This window comes from Stigmatopora argus, chromosome 4, assembly GCF_051989625.1.
Source record: "Stigmatopora argus isolate UIUO_Sarg chromosome 4, RoL_Sarg_1.0, whole genome shotgun sequence".
NCBI lineage: Eukaryota > Metazoa > Chordata > Actinopteri > Syngnathiformes > Syngnathidae > Stigmatopora > Stigmatopora argus.
Window position 1 is genome coordinate 19264585 of NC_135390.1, and position 18010 is coordinate 19282594.

General features: G+C 41.1%; 2 protein-coding genes across 2 annotated transcripts; both read left to right on the forward strand.

Moving 5' to 3' along the window:
* The first annotated feature begins 584 nt into the window (after positions 1-584).
* dbpb (D site albumin promoter binding protein b) lies at positions 585-11027 on the forward strand. The gene is made up of 5 exons (XM_077599118.1): positions 585-1194; positions 1319-1644; positions 3636-4112; positions 7609-7874; positions 9271-11027. The coding sequence occupies exons 2-5, from the start codon at positions 1455-1457 to the stop codon at positions 9484-9486; spliced, it is 1149 nt and encodes a 382-aa protein (XP_077455244.1). The 5' UTR covers positions 585-1194; positions 1319-1454; the 3' UTR covers positions 9487-11027.
* A 2386-nt stretch (positions 11028-13413) lies between these two features.
* On the forward strand, positions 13414-17472 carry LOC144073363 (protein lev-9-like). Its single transcript, XM_077599119.1, has 3 exons — positions 13414-13522; positions 15460-15594; positions 17201-17472. The coding sequence occupies exons 1-3, from the start codon at positions 13426-13428 to the stop codon at positions 17455-17457; spliced, it is 489 nt and encodes a 162-aa protein (XP_077455245.1). The 5' UTR covers positions 13414-13425; the 3' UTR covers positions 17458-17472.
* Positions 17473-18010: the final 538 nt, after the last annotated feature.

Sequence of the window (18010 nt, forward strand, 5' to 3'; positions counted from 1 at the left end):
GGAGCAAGTTGGGCCGCCCTCGTGCCTTTTTTTGTCCTCCTTCCAACTCGCTCTCACGCGGCAGTAGCATGCACGGAGGGAATCCGGGTGGGCGTGACCGACCGACCTACTTCTGGCCAATAGCGGCGCTCGAACACGCCGAGCTCCCGGCCAATCAGAGCGAGAGCCGCCAGCGGACAGACTCGTCTCCGCGTGTCCGGTACACGTGAGCCGTGTCGCTTTTGTACAGTACATCGGGAAGCAACGTAAAAAAAAAACTGCACACTCACGTTTTCTTTGGATTACTAACGTGTAGCAAAGTCGAAAAGACACTTTATAACATTCCCGTTTGGACTAAATATGACGGTGAGTGAGGGAAGAAGCGGTAGTGTGTTTTTAAGTCCCCGCGAGCAAGGTTGTTTTGGACACTTTAGCTAGTAGCGTTAGCTTGTGGCGTTAGCCTGGAAGATAAACGACCCTGGTGTTACTGCCGGGGAGTAAACAAACAAGAACAAGTGACAGCAGACGTCTCCTCGAGGTGCGGCACGAGAGTGGGCGTCGCTCATAAATAATAGCACAAGCTCGGGGGGGGATCAGTCAAGAGTTTTGGCCAACCCACTCCGAGTTTATTCCGCGACGTTTGACGTCACGTGAGCCGCCCGTGTCCGTTCCATCTGAGCTCCAAAGAGGAGGAGGACGACGGCTTTCACACACAACCGTGCCCGTGACTCGAGCCGTCGGATGCAAATGAGAAGGAGTACGGACAGAGAAGGAGGAAACGACCCCCCCTCCACCTACTCCCACCACCACTCGGTCCCTCCTCCCACTTCCACGCGACGGACAAGTGAACGCGAGCACTGAGAAGAGAAACATCAACTTGTCATTTGAACGACAACATCGACACCCTTGTCGATTTCGTATATTAACCGATTCTTTTGGGACTTTTTTTTTAAACTACCAAGACCTTTGCTCCCTTCCTCGAAAACAACAACAACAACAACAACAGCGGATACCGTTTTGCATTTTCTGGGGTTGCAACTGCTTGCTTTTGCTTTGCGTTGCCCCCCTCCCTGAACACCAATAAATTTTGGTGATCTTTTACACTCACTTGACAGTATTTGGACCCCCCCCAGAGGAGTGCAATGGAATACTTCGAGGCAAACAGTCTTGCAACCAAATAAAAGGGGCTTGCTGTCATCTTACTGCGAGAAAAAGGTAAATACCACCTGCATGTGCTGTTAATACTATACTTGCTATTATAAATCTGTACAATGGCAATGCTATAAACAACCCCCCTTCTTCCTCTGCCCCCCCTCTCTCGCCCCCGCTTCATGCACAGTCATCCCAACGCCTATTGGTAGCTTGAGTGGTCAGCTCACCTCACCCCTTCAAGTACAAGCAACCCCCCCTCCCCCATTTCCACCCCACAGGTGGTTTTTTTTGTGCCCCCCACCTCCTCATCCATCTATCCCAGGATGTCCAGGCAGCTCACCCAGCTCCCCACTCCAGACCTCCCAGCAGGCGCGAGCCCCCAGTTCGGGAGTTGCACCCAGCCGGCTGGCTCCCTGACCGGGGGGCACCTCAACTCCATGGCGGGGCTCAAATCCCTGCTCCAGCACCCCATGAAGGGGGACCAACGCTTGAGAAGCAATTGCGATCTCAAAGGTGGGCTATTGTTTACGTCGTGCACCACGTGACGCCTCAATCACAGTTCCACCTGCCACCGCTCTTCCGAGTACAAAATATGCAACATGCTAGAACAGGGGTAGGGAACCTATGGCTCGGGAACCACATGTGGCTCTTTTGATGGGTGCAAATGGCTCTGAGCTAAAATATGGAAACCGGTGGTGAGAGAACATAGTCCCGAACGTACCAATAGGAACGTCACGTCGGCACTGTGGCATTGATTTTTTTTTTCATTAGTCTTCTGCATTCATTCTCTCATTGAAACTCATTGAACTCATTGACATTCATTGATTAGCAACAGCTTAACAATGTTGTCCAAATAATGAAAAGACTTTTTGTACTTTAAAAGTTGTAAAATGACTTTAAAAAAATTGCACATTTTCATGTGTTTTGACTTTTAAATTGGGATTATGGCTCTCAAGGAATAATATTTGAAAATAGAAATTGTTTATGGCTCTGTCTTTCAAAAAGGTTCCCGACCCCTGCAGCTAGAACCACCATGTTAGGCATGATCTGGGATTGGAACCGTTTGGCAATTAGTACTCAGATTACAATGTGTGTTTAATGTCCAGGCTCACATGCGTTCTGGTTTCCCGCCATGGCGAGATTAGCCCGGGAGCTTACGTACTCTGTATGTAACGGTAACTAAAGGGTACTGGCTCTGGTTTTAATACTGCAATTCTATTGCCATCTGCTCCATCTGTGAGTCGGGAGCTTGTGCGAGGTGGGCGGCAGGGGGCACGGAAGGAGTTGTTTTAGAAGCCAGTGGAAATGTTGGGAGCAGGAGATGCCACCTTTCCACCCATTTTGGCCGTTATACTACAATCCCAAACACTAAGACCTGATTTGTTGCCAAGTTGCACGTGACTTTTTTGCCCAGTTGACGTTAGGAACAGATCATAGAGCATGTCGTTGGGAATTGGACCAAACCATGCTCTATTCACGTCCTCTGTGGTTTAATAGAATCGTGGCCCAAACTGTTGGTTCTGTAGATAAAACACCTTTAGGATTTTGACAAATAAAACCAAAACTCTAAAATGTTTAGTGGAAAAGTGACTTAGGCCTCTACTTTGATCCAATAAGCAGCCGAATAGAGCAGATAGACCAAGTTTTTTGGTTCTTAGGTGATTCGCTTTACAATTTTGGACAAGAATAACCAAAAAAATACCAAATTGGACAACACTACAGTATGGCTTGGTGGGAATATTGGCCTTAGTGTTTATTTCTCTAGTTGTAGTCATAATTTGGCTGTTTTTTTCTACAATTTAATCCATCACAACCAAGGACGACAAATGCCAGACTGTTATGTCTTAAAATATCAAACTTTGATCTGACAACTCTTTTATGACATTGAAGTCAACTACTTATGCGGCCTGGGAATGATGACAGGGAATCATTTTTAAGAGTCAATTACAAATTAGGGTCTGAAATTAAATAAATTGACAATTTGAACATTTTAGTGTTCAATATTTACGACCAAAAATGTTAATGGGTGTGGGAAATGCTGACGTCTGCCCATCTCATAGCTCTGTGGATGCTTACACCAAAGTAATGGTATGAAAGAAAGGCTTTGAAGAACAGGAAAGAAACTGTAAAAAAAAATCCTATTTCTTTATGTAAAAGTAGGTCCACAGATGAAAAGGCGTATTTTTACAAAGAGCCTGTTTAAAAGATGTAGCCATTCTTCAACACTTCCCTGGCATAACTTGTATATCATAGTGGATTTTTTTTTTTTTGTTAGACAGCGTCTGATTGTAATATTTTCCCACTTTAGAGTGTTTGTTTTTAGTTTGGTGGCAGAACAGCATCTTTACCAGGATAAGGGTGTTTCCTAAGTATAAAAGTCATAACACACCCTAAAGGTCCAAATGTCACTTAAAAGTTCAAAGGCCTGCCCTCAAAGCATTTTGCTTGTTCTCTAAAGAATCATATTCTATTATTCATTATTTGTTCGTCTTATTCATCATCAGATAAAGAACGATCCATGGACCTGGATGAAGACTCTTTGGGCGTGTGCTCCATGAGGAACCCATCTGGAATGGGCGGTGGTGGCGGCGGCGGCGCCGGGGGCGCCAATGGATGCAACGGAGCAAGCACCGGCGGAAATGGAACGGGCAATTTTAACCAGTTCTTGGGCCCTCTTTTGTGGGATCGCACCCTCCCGGCGGACGGGGGGCTCTTCCAGCTGCAGTACATGGACTTGGAGGAGTTTCTGACCGAAAACGGAATGGGGAGCATGCACAACAACAACAGTTCCAGTTCGGCCCAGATCCCTTCTCAGAGCTCCCCATCTGCCGTGCCCAACCAGAGCTCCCAGTGCCTACCGCCCCCATCCCCGCCAGGTTCCTCGATCTCGTCGCCCTCGTCCTCGTCCTCCCCGCCGTCCCTGCTGGGTTTGGAGGTGGCGCAACCGCCCAGCCTAACCGGAGGCAACGACTGTTTGCACGGTGAGTTGGCCGAAATCAACCGAGAAGGTACCGGGAACCCCGGGGGCCCCCTTATCGCTGACAAATTGTCCTCCCCAAATTGAGGATGCTGCACGCAGTTCACTTGAAATGCGGTGGAGGCTAAGCCATGCGTGTAATGTTCCCACGGGCTAGTGGGGAAATTTCAAACGAAGACGCCGCGGTGACAAAGCACTTTTTATGTCCCGTGGAATCAAAAGCGCAAGCCTGAGATACTGTCATGGGGCTTTACAAGAGCATAGAAATAGACTTCAGGATTGAAATGACCCCCCCCAGGGTTCAAATCTGGTCCCTTCAGCTCAGTAAAGCCGAGATACGCTTACGTCCCCGGCCGGGAGAGAGGGGAAACTCACCACGAGATTGAATTTTTACGAGTCAGCTTGGCTGTTTTTTTGCATGTGATCAATGTTCTTTGGCGCGAGGACACGGTCAGCGTTCGACCCCGGCCAATTATTAATAATCGCCGGCATGGGAGGGAGGGGAGGTCAAAAGCGTTTCTGGAAAGGGAGACAGAAAGAGCGAGGGAGAGCGCCGCGTGGAGTGTTTACGATTGCGTGTCTTTAAATCTCCCCTCACTTCACACGCCACGGCCATGTGCACGCGTCGCTACACGTGCCCAGGCTGCCTGAGTCCGCTGGAGTGAGAGAACTAGAGGCGGGTCGGTACACATTGGGGAGGAGCCAACGGGTGGGAGGAGGCGGGGACTTGCTCGGCTGCTGCCTGAAACACTGGACATTTGATCGCTAATGAATAATGCTAGCAAATATCTCTGTGCTAGGGCACGGAGTGAATAATTCACAATATAAATATATTTTTTTAACTCTTTTAAGCACACCTACAGACTAAAATTCATCTTTTGGCCAAGAGAATACTAATCATTTGAATTGATTTTGCGTTCAGTATCCTTAATTCTAGCTCTGACACGGGTTGGGGGAAAAAAAAATCACATGCCTCATACAAGGCGCCTGACGTCCATTTTGAAGCGATACCAAATATGGTTGTACATGAAAGAGCCGATTGTGTTAATATCAAACAGAATGATGAAAACTCACTGAACTGCGCTCAAGGTTAACCCTTTAGCATCATGGGTAAATAGGCTTATCTGAAGTGGGGTTTCAGATGGGAAAGATGTTCTCGTTTGGAGGCCCGGGGATTGAGCCGGCACATTCCAGCAGAACCGTCCAGCAGCAGGTGGCTGCACTGATTTCTCTCTGTCGGCAAAAAAAACAAAAAAAACAAAGAGTAAATGAAAACAATTAAGCATACCAAGATACTCGTGAGTGCCTAACCGTGGAAACGTGTGTTTTTTGCAACTCAGATGTGGATCCGCAGTGCGGAATGTGGTTTTAGGTGTCACAGAAAGATCCTTTTGTACTCTTTGACTTTGGAGTTTCATACAAAAGGAACCACCTAAATTTGATTTTTTCTTTGTTAATGGGTTGGAAGCTGCTCAGTGGTTTAAAAAGGTGTTCTTTCAATTCATTATGATTTTTTTTGCTATTCGCAAAGGATTATTCAAATGGTGGGCTAATGTCAACATGTTTGGAACTGAATGCTCCTGCTTTGAAGAATTTTTCTCTCAAAATCTGGCCTTCACAAGAAAACTTGAAAATGGACCAAATCTTCATCCTAAAACAATAACATTACTCAATTTTCACCTTCAAGATTTTGGATCGCTACCGCTAGTTTAGTCATCAAGCTAGGTTTTGAGATTTTTTTTTTTGCTATCGCATACAAATTCCCATTTTCTTGTTTTTACCATTTCTGCTATATAAAGTACTCTTAGGTCTATATTAAAAGTTCAAAAATGTATATTATTGCACACTCAATTCCTGCAACGCCATGGTTCGCCACTGATTTAAAACCGCAATAATTCCGTTTTTGTGCTCACGCTAGTCATGTCCGCTTATTATCATTATCATTTTTATTATTATTTGTATTATTATTATCATTTTTATTATTATTATTTTGTATTATTATTATTTTGTATTATTATTATTTTGTATTATTATTATTATTATTATTATTATTAATAGCCTATTTCAACTGACTTTGGTGCAAAAGGCGGACAACATCCTAGACTGGCCACAGCCATGCGTAATTGAAAAAAAATGTCAATCTGTAGCTTTATAGGCAGCAGTAAACCTTGTTGTAGTGTTTTTAAGGAGTCGTTAATGACTTGCAGTTCTTCACTTTTCTCTCGCAAATGGCTTCCCTCTCATTTATAGAAGTGCATTGTGAAATGTCCCAGCAAGCCGCACTTGGCCCACGAGCCATAGATTTCGCTTCAAGCTAAAAACATTACCGTCATTTAAACACTTTCCCAAAGTGTTACATAGAATATTCATTGGAATTTCCATTGCTGCTTGCTATCTTCCCTGTATACCGCTTAGCGCTGTCTATCAATACCACAGTAAAAGCTTAGCAAGCCTGCCTAGCAAATATCGATTGCTGGCTCTACTTCGCGCCCACATCCATAACAAATAGCCTTTTTGGTGTTTACGTGCTTAGGGGAGTTGATGTGGCTTGAAGGTGCATGTGTGGGGTTAGGTAAAACCCTTCTGTGGCCCCCCACTTCACTCGACTGATTTCCAGGGGAGGGGCAAAGCATTACATAACGGTTCCCACGTTCACATCTCTCTGTCCAGAACTTGACAAGGTTTTGATTGTTGATTTGTACTAACAGTAGTAGTAGTAGTAGTAGTAGTAGTCGTCATATTCTCGTTGATGGTTTAAACCACAGGTGTCAAAGTGGCGGCCCGAGGGCCAAATCTGGCCCGCCGCATCATTTTGTGCGGCCCGAGTAAGTAAATCATGAGTGCCAACTTTGTGTTTTAGAATCAAATTCAAATGAAGATCATGGATGTATATTATATTTCCTGATTTTCCCCCTTTTAAATCAATAATTGCAATTTTTTAATCCATTTTTTCCTGTGTTTTTAGTTCAAAAAGCATCTTGTAAAATCTAAAAATAAATATATAAAAATATTTTTGGTTTTCGACTTTAGTATTGAATATAATTTAAAAAAAATGTTTCCATTTAAAATGAAAAACAAACGATTATTAGATGTTTTCCCTTACTAAGAAAAAAAAGTTGAAATAAACAGTTTTATATCTATAAAAAAAACTGAATATTTCGGGATTTGATCCAGTTCTTATAATCCAATAAATAAAAAAAATCAAAATATTATATCTAAAATCGTCCGGCACACATGAAATCGAGTTGATGTTATTGCGGCCCGAGTTTGACACCCTTGGTTTAAGCAGTGAACGCAGCTGGAATAACTTTTACGCCACGAAGAAAGTGGCTCTTTGTTTCCCCCTGGTGGGTACTTTTATATTTCCCCGAGCCCATGAAGACATTTTGCATGAGCAAATTTCCCAACCCGAAAATATCAAGGTTAACAATGAATGATATGCCATTTAATTGTCCCCCTCCCCCCAAATCAGTATTTTGACATCTCCGTTTCATCGACAGGGAGCCAGACGAGTATGAACGACTCGTGCGAGTCGCCATCTTCGTCGTCCTCTTCGCCATCGTCCTCGTGCCCGCCCTTGCTGACGCCGACGAGCGGCGGTTCGGACGCGGTGGGGATCTTTGACATGGATTCCTCGGACATGGTTTTGTCCAACGGCTCCGGCCAACAAAACTTTGACCCCAGACAGACCTTTAGCGAAGAGGAGCTAAAGCCGCAGCCCATGGTGAAAAAGGCGCGCAAGATCCTGGTGCCCGATAACCTGAAGGTGAGCGTCAACACTTCTAACAGCTTCTGTTTTTCATGGCCATCCCAGTGTAAATAATCATGTCAAATTCATTACAAAGAGACACAGAATTTCATTTTCTGTGATGCATAATAGTTGTTAAACAACGTGGATAAAAAAAAATTGGTGGTAGCCATTTTACCAATCTTGGTTACTATCTCAGCCAATCAAATGCAACTATCCCAAATGACCTGCCTTTCCTCATTACATAGTTAATGCCCATTATCACATTCACATGTATAAAGCGCATCGCAAAATGGCTGCCTGTAAGCAGTGTTATTTTTTGTGTGTTCAAACAGTTATTTTCCTCTTAGAAACTAACATTTGTTGGGGGGGGGGTTCTTCTAATTCCTAGAATTTGGACAATTTGAAGTCAAACTACTAATCACCAAACAATTACTCACTTCTCAAAATAGTGGTGGATAATTTTGATAAACGACTATTTGGGATTTATCATTTACTCCTTGCACTTCTACATATTTTTTTTATTAGTCATGAAATGAGGCTTTCAGTGCCAATCATGTTCATAAAATTAAGAATTTGAATTCATTTGAAGTGGGAAGGCTGGCAGTGAATGAACATTTGCTGCCTACCCACCCATTCCAAATGGCTTGGGCAGCAATCACTAGCAAACCAAAAGAGCCATTTTTCTTCCTTAATCATATTTTTTTACTACGAGACCCATATAATAATAATAATATAATTTACCAATTTTGTCATACGCAGTTATCTGAGTATGATGACAATTAGGCTTTTGTCGAGTCAATGATGATGACAAAGCCCATGTCCGATTATTATTATTATCATTATCACATTTTTATTATTATTATCATTTTTATTATTATTATCATTATCATTTGTATTATTATTGTTATTATTATTATTAATATTATTATCATTTGTATTATTGTTTATTTTATTATTATTATCATTATTATTTTTATTATTATTATCATCATTATCGTTTTTATTATTATTATCACCATTATCATTTTTATCATTATTTTTATTATCATTATCATCATTATTATTATTAATTATCATCATTATTATTAACTTGATTATTATTATCATTATCATTTTTATTATTATTTTCATTATTATTATTATCATCATTATCAATATCATTTTTATTATTATTTTTATTATTATTATTATTATCATCATCATTATTCTTATTCTTATTATTATTATATGACTACAGGCTGCTCACACCAAATTTGACAAGAAAACGAAAAACACCAAAGAATCTCATTAGCTTGTAAAAATCTATTAAAAAAACGACGTGTCCTTTAGTCCATAAATGACGATTATCCATTTCTAACGGAACATTTTGTTTTTTATCTTTCTGGGTATCCTTCACGCCGTCCATCTTCAGGACGAGAAGTACTGGAGCCGGCGATACAAAAACAACGAGGCGGCCAAGCGCTCCCGAGACGCCCGGCGCCTCAAGGAGAACCAAATATCGGTGCGCGCCGCCTACCTGGAGCGCGAGAACGCCGCCCTGCGACAGGAAGTTGCCGAGATGCGCAAGGAACTTGGCCGCTGTCGCAACATCTTGAGCAAATACGAAAATCGCCTAGGCGACCAGTGATGGACGGACAACCACGACCAGAAGTAAAATAAGCTGGATTCCCTTTTTTTTGGTTTCAAACTCTTCGAGATGACAGATGGACAAGTCTGGAATCGTGACGATGCTAATGATGATTAACAGGGGAGGGAGGGGTGATTATGATGTTGAATGTATTAGGAGGAAGAGGATGGTGAGGAAGGCATGCGTTCCGCAGCTCAGGTGTCTTGTTTTTTGTCGAGCTCTTCAAAAAAGCCACCGACGGAGAGAATAATTTAACAGATGTGACTTTTAAGGGTTTTGCTATTGGAGAATTGTATATTTTTATAATACGTCAGAAAAACAAAAAACTTTAGAGGGAGAGTAGAAATCCGGAGAATAATTTTGTATATTTTCTACGCGAATAGAGACGTGGGAAGGCTATCTTTTTATGACGGAGTCAGGCATAACGAGCGTTTCTTTACGACGGGTGACGGCGCGTGGAATAACAATTGTAACATAGAGAGCAAAAAAATGATGTTCATGTCGTATAGTTCTACTTTTTTTGTGGATTTTACTTATGCAAGCAACGCAAGCACTTATGTTTTCTTCATTTTACTTTCCCCGACACGTCGAATCTAGCGTTTTTGGAGAAACATCTTTTTTTTTGTTGTTGAAAAAGACAATCCGCCCCCCCTGAAATTAACCGGCTAGGCTAATTGGAGCAGATTTGTGCTTCACAAAAAAAGGACACTTTTTGGGATGCTGCTTCTCTTTCTATTCCATTCATTCCCTTTTTTTCCAGCTAATATGATGGATGATATTTCCCTAAATATGATTTTTTTTGTAGTTAGCTCAGCGGTACTGGATTTAAACACTACAACATTAGTGTACCGTGTCGTAATGCTAAGCTAAGCTAAGCTAAGCTAAGCGTCATCATCGGCAAGTCAAAGTGAACGAAATTCGATAGAAAAACAGATTTTTGTTATTCTAACTATTTTTACAAAAGAAGATATTTTTCAAAAATACTTTCTAAGGTGATTTTTTTTTTCCATGTGCTCCAATCACTTTCAAATTGCCTTTCAAAAAGTATTATGGGAAGGGCCTATGCTAATTTCTTTTAGCATATTCTGGGAGATTCCTCTCACTTTTAAAGCCAAAATCGTTTCTACGAGCCGCAAAGTTGCTTTTTTTTTTTTTTTGGATTTCAAAAATTCCCCTCCTTGATTTTTTTTATTGCATCTATTATGCTGATTGTTATGATTATTATAAGGATTACCCCTGTTATTGTTGTTGTTCTATATTAACGACTGTTTTTATTCCTTTGGATGATCCAGTTCGATGCACCTTGGAAAAAAAAGAGACTATGAACTTGTCACTCTGGTATTCCTCAATATTGCCCACAGACACTATAACCACACTACTGCTTTCATGGAATTCATCATTGTGGACCCCCCCGGACCCCCCGTGTCTTTTTTTTTTAAGGACGAAATTCTCACGCACCCGCTGAACTATGCACGACATTGTCGTTTCTTTCAGCCTTTTCCACCTTCCCTCAAGTGATATTGTTCAGCCCCCCCCCCCCCCCCCCCCCCAACAGGACAGTTCTTAATCTCCACACAGATGTGCTTGATCAATCGTTAGCGTGACTCTAAATGAACTGCATCGGACCCCCGTGCCCCCCACACACACACACCTGTGACATCAGTGGGCCCCGCTATGTGCCGGTTCTATGGATGTAGTTGAGATTTCCCCAAGAATTACACCAATAAAAGATTATTCTCATTCACCACTGATCTGGTTTGGCTCTTTTTACAGTACAGGTGGGCAAGCGGCGGCCCGGGGGCCAGATACGGACCGTCGCATCACTTTGGGCGGTCCGCGAAGGTACATTTTGTGTGTGTCGACTTCATGCTAAAATTTAAATGAATACTATAAATATATAGAGAATAATTACCACTGTACTGTATTTTTCGCATATTAGCCGCCTCCGCCGATAAGCCGCACTCTTAAAATTGTTGAATTTTACAATTTCTCTCGTATAAGCCGCCCTCTGATTTTTTTCACCTCCATATTCATGGTTTTAATAGAGAGTGAAAATGTGTCACTTTGAAGGGAAAATCATCGCACTTGGTATTTTGAGATACTGCCTGAATCAATTGCTGGATTACACATTCTTAAACGGTGTTTGCCAAATTAAAAAAGGAAGTCATGTGAGCAGTACAACCAGGAAGTCTGTCCGTAGTGATGTAGTTTATCATCCCTAGGTAAGATGGCGGCGCCCTGAGCGAGCATTGGCAGGCACAAGTAAGTGAGTTTTTTCACGTTTTATGCAAGGTACGTTTTTTTCTTGAATTTCATTCATAGTCGGCAAAATACATTTTGTTTAGTGTTTTATCTGTTTATCTTTTCACTATTTTGAAAAAAATGACCGTATGGGCCGCATTGTCTTGCGTTATGGCGTTTCGTCTGTCACTTTGTAGTTTTGTGGATGTCAAGTCTAATTTGTGCGCATATAAGCCGTACCCACAATTCCGTCATTATTTTTTGGAGTGACAAATATGGCATTTATGCGAGAAAATACGGTGATATTAGCACATTTTTAATCTAATATTTTCTCCGAAACCTGTTTTCCTATCCAATCCCTTAAAATGCAATCTATTCAAACTCACTATAATTCAATTCATAACTTGAACAGCTGTGTTTTCATTGACGGTTATCATTGAAATGACGGCGACTCAAGTTGTTGCTAATGTTGTTTGAAGGCAAAAGCAACTCTCCTATAGTTGTGACTCCAGCACCCAAATAATCAATCCAAGCAAACAAGTACAACCCTGACCTTAAACCCACGCTTTAAAATGACTCAACGTGTTTATGTCAACACAATGATGAATCAGCCATCCAAATTTCACTCAACTCATTCGAAATAAATTCCTGTTTACGTTCTCCCACCTTGCAAAAACACAAACGCAAAAATTGAAAATATTTAACTCTCCGATCGTATTTTCGGCACTATAAGACACACTTTCAGAGAACGAATCTTAAATTTTCTTTCAGATATAAAGCGCACTGGATTATAAAACGCAGTAGTAGTAGTAGGGGATTGTGTACCATATCCACTAGATCACCTGTGTCAAAGTGGCGGCCCGGGGGCCAAATCTGGCCCGCCGCATCATTTTGTGTGGTCCGGAAAAGTAAATTATGAGTGCCGACTTTCTGTTTTAGGATCAAATTAAAATGAAGAGTATAGATGTATATTAAATTTCCTGATTCTCCCCCTTTTAAATCAATAATTGTATTTTTTTTAATCCATTTTTTCTGTGTTTTCAGTTCAAAAATCATTTTGTAAAATCTAAAAATATATTTAAAAAAAGCTAAAATAAACATTGTTTTAGATCTATAAAAAACAGAATTTTCAGGGCTTTTAATCCATTTATAAAAAAAAAAATCTAAATATTATATCTAAAATGGTCCGGCCCACGTAAAATCAAGTTGACATTAAAGCGGCCCGTGAACCAACCCGAGTCTGACACCCCAGGTTTATGGCAACTAAGGCTGCCTCGATAAAGTATTGTCAAATTTGTGCTGGTTAGTGGGCTACATTCACAGAAATTTGATGTAAAAATGAACCAATATGATTTTTAAATGGCGCACTGCCATTTTTTGAGAAAATTCAATTCACCTTATAGTGCGGAAAATACGATACAAATTCATCAGTCTACATTTGTCCTGCGATTGGCTCAAAAACAAACTACAATTTGCGTCTGGTGTCACTCCACCAATTGCACTCATTTGATTTGGTCTTTCCCGAAATGGGTGAAAGGTCCTTCCGACTGGAATTTACGCTTTTCCTCCTCCTCAGTGCAGAGCAGATGTGTTGCAATCCCTCCCTCTTCTTTTGGATGACCCCTACCACCCTTCCCACTTTTTGAGCCCCCCCCCTCTGTTCCTTCCCAACTTGTTGTCGGCATGTCCCAACTTCATATGGTCGTGGGCTCGTCTTCCAGGATGGACCGCACTCTCCTACTCGTGACCCTGGTGTGGGCCCTGACCGGAACCGTCACCCCGCAGACAACTTCAGGTACGCTCACTCGTGTGCATTTCGTCAAAACACAATGTTCTAATACTGTTCGTTTTGGTACACTTTGTCTTCTTTTGCTCACTCATGTACTGCACTTCTTGTTGCCATGTGAGCCCATGTGTGTTTTGGTTGAAAAAAAGGGATTCCACGTGTCGACTATATACACACATGCACGCTTTGGTATTTACAGTACGGTACAGTAAGTCCGCTTGGCCATTTCCTGCCCTTTTGCTCCTGTTTTGCATTGGCGTGTTAGTCCAAATAAGGATTTACTTTGTGATGAAAGCAGGAAAAGTTGATGGGAACGAAAGGGATTTTTGAAGGGAGTGCTAAAATCCAGTAAAAGCTGTGATCTGCTTTCTTGGATATTTGCAAAAATATTAAAGTAAACACCATCTGTTCACCTAAGCTTGCATGGAGTACCCACACATGCACATACACACACAGTTTTATTTTTTTAATCCATCCAGAGATGATTTCCATATGAATTAAGGTGTGCAAACCTTTATATTAAAAGGGATTAATATTTAACATGTTTTTTTGTCTTTGTTTAGTTCAAATCTTGTTTTTAAAAAAATTAGGAATGCTAATACAAAACGTTACTGTTTCTTCATCTTAGCTTTTTATTTAAATACATTTTTCAAAAATAACATACAAAAAGTGAAAAAAGAATATTAGCTATTTTTCTTTAAAAAAAATGTAAATTCGAAAAGCTTAAAAAATGCAATTTGCAATAAGAAGCTAAAAAAATGATTTGAACTATTCATTAATTTTCAGAACTGCTGATCCTCACAAGGGTCACGGGGGGTGCTGGAGCCTATCCCAGCTAACTACGGGTATCAGGCGGGGGGGGACACCCTGAATCGGTGGCCGGGCAATCAAGGGGTATATTTCATTCATGCAGTAAAAATTATTCGATCAAAAATATAAAGGCTTCGCCCACTTTAGATCAAATTTCTGTGAATGTAGCCCACTAACCAGCACAAATTTGACAATACTTTATCGAGGCAGCCTTAGTTGCCATAAATCAGGGGTGTCAGACTCGTCAACTTGATTTCACGTGGGCCGGACCATTTTAGATATAATATTTAGATTTTCTTTTTTTTATAAATGGATTTAAAGAAGCTATACTCTTCATTTTAATTTTATCCTAAAACAGAAAGTCGGCACTCATCATTTACTTTCCCGGGCCACACAAAATGATGCGGCGGGCCAGATTTGGCCCCCGGGCTGCCACTTTGACACATACGCTTTAGAATCAAGGGTGTCAGACTCGGATTGGTTCACGAGCCGCTTTAATGTCAACTCGATTTCACGTGGGCCGGACCATTTTAGATATAATATTTAGATTTTTTAAATAAATGGATTAAAAGCCCTGAATATTCATTTTTTTATAGATCTAAAACAATGTTTATTTTAGCTTTTTTAAACTATATTTTTAGATTTTACAAAAAGATTTTTGATCTAAAAACACAGAAAAAATGGATTAAAAAATTACAATTATTGATTCAAAATGGGGAAAATCAGCTAATGTAATATACATCTATACTCTTCATTTTAATTTGATCCTAAAACAGAAAATCGGCACTCATCATTGACTTTCCCGGGCCACACAAAATGATGCAGGGGGGGCAGATTTCGCCCCCGAACCGGCACTTTGACACAAAGTGCCATAAACAGTGACCCACTGAAGGAAGCCATCATATGACCCCCAACAAACGACTTTGACCCCCCTCTGCCCTAAACCAGCGCCTTAAAAAGCAACCTGGGTGGCAAACATCTTCCCGGCCCACCCGCATTCAATTTGCTCTTCCGCCAAAACACCCCACAAAGGGCAACGCATTTTACGACGGCCTTCAGGTGTTTGCTGTTTTTTTTTACGAGGGTGTCCAAGGAAAACAAAGGGCCAAACAAATGCTCCATGTGTGTCCCAACAGAGCCGTGTCCAAAGAGGCTGGTGGGAGAAGAGAGAAAAAGGACGTGTCCACGTCCATGTAAAGTCGACCGAGACTGCGTTGCAAAACGTCAGTGTCTTTGCGATGGGCAGTGCGGGCTCAGCTGTGTGGCTCCAGGTACATTTTTTTGGTTTGTTTTTTGGTGTCCCCATTGGCCATGGTGTTTACTCACAGCTGTGTCAACACGCTTGAGGACGCTTTGTATCCGAATGGAGGTGTGAAAAAAAAACTGGCGAAGAACTATCGAGATATTGTACGAGGCGTCAAAGAAGATTTCACACGTGGTATAAAAACAAAAAAAAATGGTGCTCATAATCAGCCTTGCAGATATGAGCTGGCGGCGGCTTCCATTTACACTTTGGAGCTTCCGAAAACACGCTATTTTGGAATATTACTATACTGTACTATATCGTTCACGCGTGAAAAAAAATGGACTGTTTTTCCCCCTGTGTGGTGTTTTGTGAATTTTTTTTGTTTCGCATGTGTGAATTGGTTTTGGTGGGTGATGGGAGTTTTTTTTTTTGTGGAGGTATGGTTTTTTTTTAGGGGAGCTGTTTTGAGGCGAATTTCGAGCACATATAAATAAAAAAAACAGATAAATTCCTGTTTACATTCTCCCACCGTGCAAAAACAATAATCAATCCAAGCAAACAAGTACAAGCCGACCTTAAACCCACGCTTTAAAATGACTCAACGTGTTTATGTCAACACAATGACAAATCAGCCATCCAAATTTCACTCAACTCATTCGAAATAAATTCCTGTTTACGTTCTCCCACCTTGCAAAAACACAAATGCGAAAATTGAAAATATTTAACGTACCGACCGTATTTTCCGCACTATGAGATGCACTTTAAGAGAATGAATCTTAAAATTTCTTTCAGATATAAAGCGCACTAGATTATAAAATGGAGTAGTAGTAGTAGGGGATTGTGTAACACATCCACTTGATCACATTTGTTAAAGTGGCGGCCCGGGGGCCAAATATGGCCCGCCGCATCATTTTGTGTGGCCCGGGAAAGTAAATCATGAGTGTCGACTTTCTGTTTTAGGATCAAATTAAAATGAAGAGTATAGATGTATATTAAATTTCCTGATTTCCCCCCTTTTAAATCAATAATTGTCATTTTTTAATCAATTTTTTCTGTTTTTAGTTCAAAAATCATTTTGTAAAATCTAAAAATATATAAAAAAAAACTAAAATAAACATTGTTTTAGATCTATAAAAAAACTGAATATTCAGGGCTTTTAATCCATTTATAAAAAAAAAATCTAAATATTATATCTAAAATGGTCCGGCCCACGTGAAATCAAGTTGACGTTAAAGCGGCCCGCGAACCAACCCGAGTCTGACACCCCTGATTTAGAGAATGTTTAATGAGTTTGAGCGAGTTGTGCGGGTGATTATTTTTGAGGGGAGGGAATGTGAGTGGGATTTGATTTTGAAGTGAAAATGAGTGGGTTTTTGGCGTGGGAGTGTTTGCGCGCTACATTTATAAGTGTAATTATTGTGATCATTAGTGTTTGTTGTGTGGGAAAGGGGCTTGTGTGAGGGATTATGAGATACTTTTTTGGCGTTGGTGCGAGTGGTTTTTTGGGGAGTTTTTGACGGAACATGCAAAAATGCTTAGAGATCATTTTTTTGTATTTTGTAGGGGTTTTTTTGGTCAAATTTTCATGGAACTCTAGTTGACATTTGCTTCTCCCTGGCTTTGCCCTGCAGGTCGCACATGCCCGTGGCCCCTGGCCCCCAGAGATGACACGGTGGCTCGTCTCCTCCACCCCACCCACTCCTTTTCGGCCCTTTTGGAAGTGCGATGCAAAGCGGGTTTGACGTTACCCAGCGGCCTGGATGTCGTCATTCGCCGTTGTCAGGGCGACCGGCAGTGGAGTGGAGATGAGCCCGTATGCACAGGTGGGTCAAGTATCCATATTTTAGGTATATTAAATTCAAAGGACCAAATTCACACTTTTTTTTGATAGTTTGGCTCAGCTTGTGACTTATATATGTCTTTTCATTTTTTCAATCTGACCACCAACAGCTTGATTTTTAGGCTATAGTTATCCAAAAAACTTCATATTTAACATTAAAAGATGCCTATTTTCTCTTTTGTTCTCTATTTTACTATCATATTTTAATGTATAGCGTTTGTTTTGCTTTTTGATAATTGGCCCGCAAAAATGCAACGTATACTTCCCAGTCAGTGTGCGTTTTTTGGCAAGTGCGACTTATACTCAGGTGCGATTTACAGTTGGAAAAAATAGGGGTAAATGAAGTAATACCTGAGGAAAATTCAGTTTCTTCCAAACGACCCTGCACAACAAGTCCAAAGGTTGAAGGCTTCTCTTTCAGCTGTTGAGAGACAAAATAGAGACATGATCAACTATGAAGGCCATTGTGTTTGTCTGGCCTGCTCGTTACCATAGCGACCGCGGCACAATAGTTTGCAGTCGGCCTTGCGCATTTATTATAAACACACACTTGCACAACCCCATATTGATTCCAATAGTCCAAGAGCTGTGTCGCATTTTA

Excerpts from the sequence above, each read along its gene's own strand:
- dbpb (XM_077599118.1), top strand. The coding sequence starts at position 1,455 with ATGTCCAGGCAGCTCACCCAGCTCCCCACTCCAGACCTCCCAGCAGGC. Across the intron at positions 1,645-3,635 it reads AAGCAATTGCGATCTCAAAG|ATAAAGAACGATCCATGGAC; the intron begins GTGGGCTATTGT and ends ATTCATCATCAG. Across the intron at positions 4,113-7,608 it reads AGGCAACGACTGTTTGCACG|GGAGCCAGACGAGTATGAAC; the intron begins GTGAGTTGGCCG and ends TTTCATCGACAG.
- LOC144073363 (XM_077599119.1), top strand. The coding sequence starts at position 13,426 with ATGGTCGTGGGCTCGTCTTCCAGGATGGACCGCACTCTCCTACTCGTG. Across the intron at positions 13,523-15,459 it reads CACCCCGCAGACAACTTCAG|AGCCGTGTCCAAAGAGGCTG; the intron begins GTACGCTCACTC and ends GTGTCCCAACAG. Across the intron at positions 15,595-17,200 it reads GCTCAGCTGTGTGGCTCCAG|GTCGCACATGCCCGTGGCCC; the intron begins GTACATTTTTTT and ends TTTGCCCTGCAG.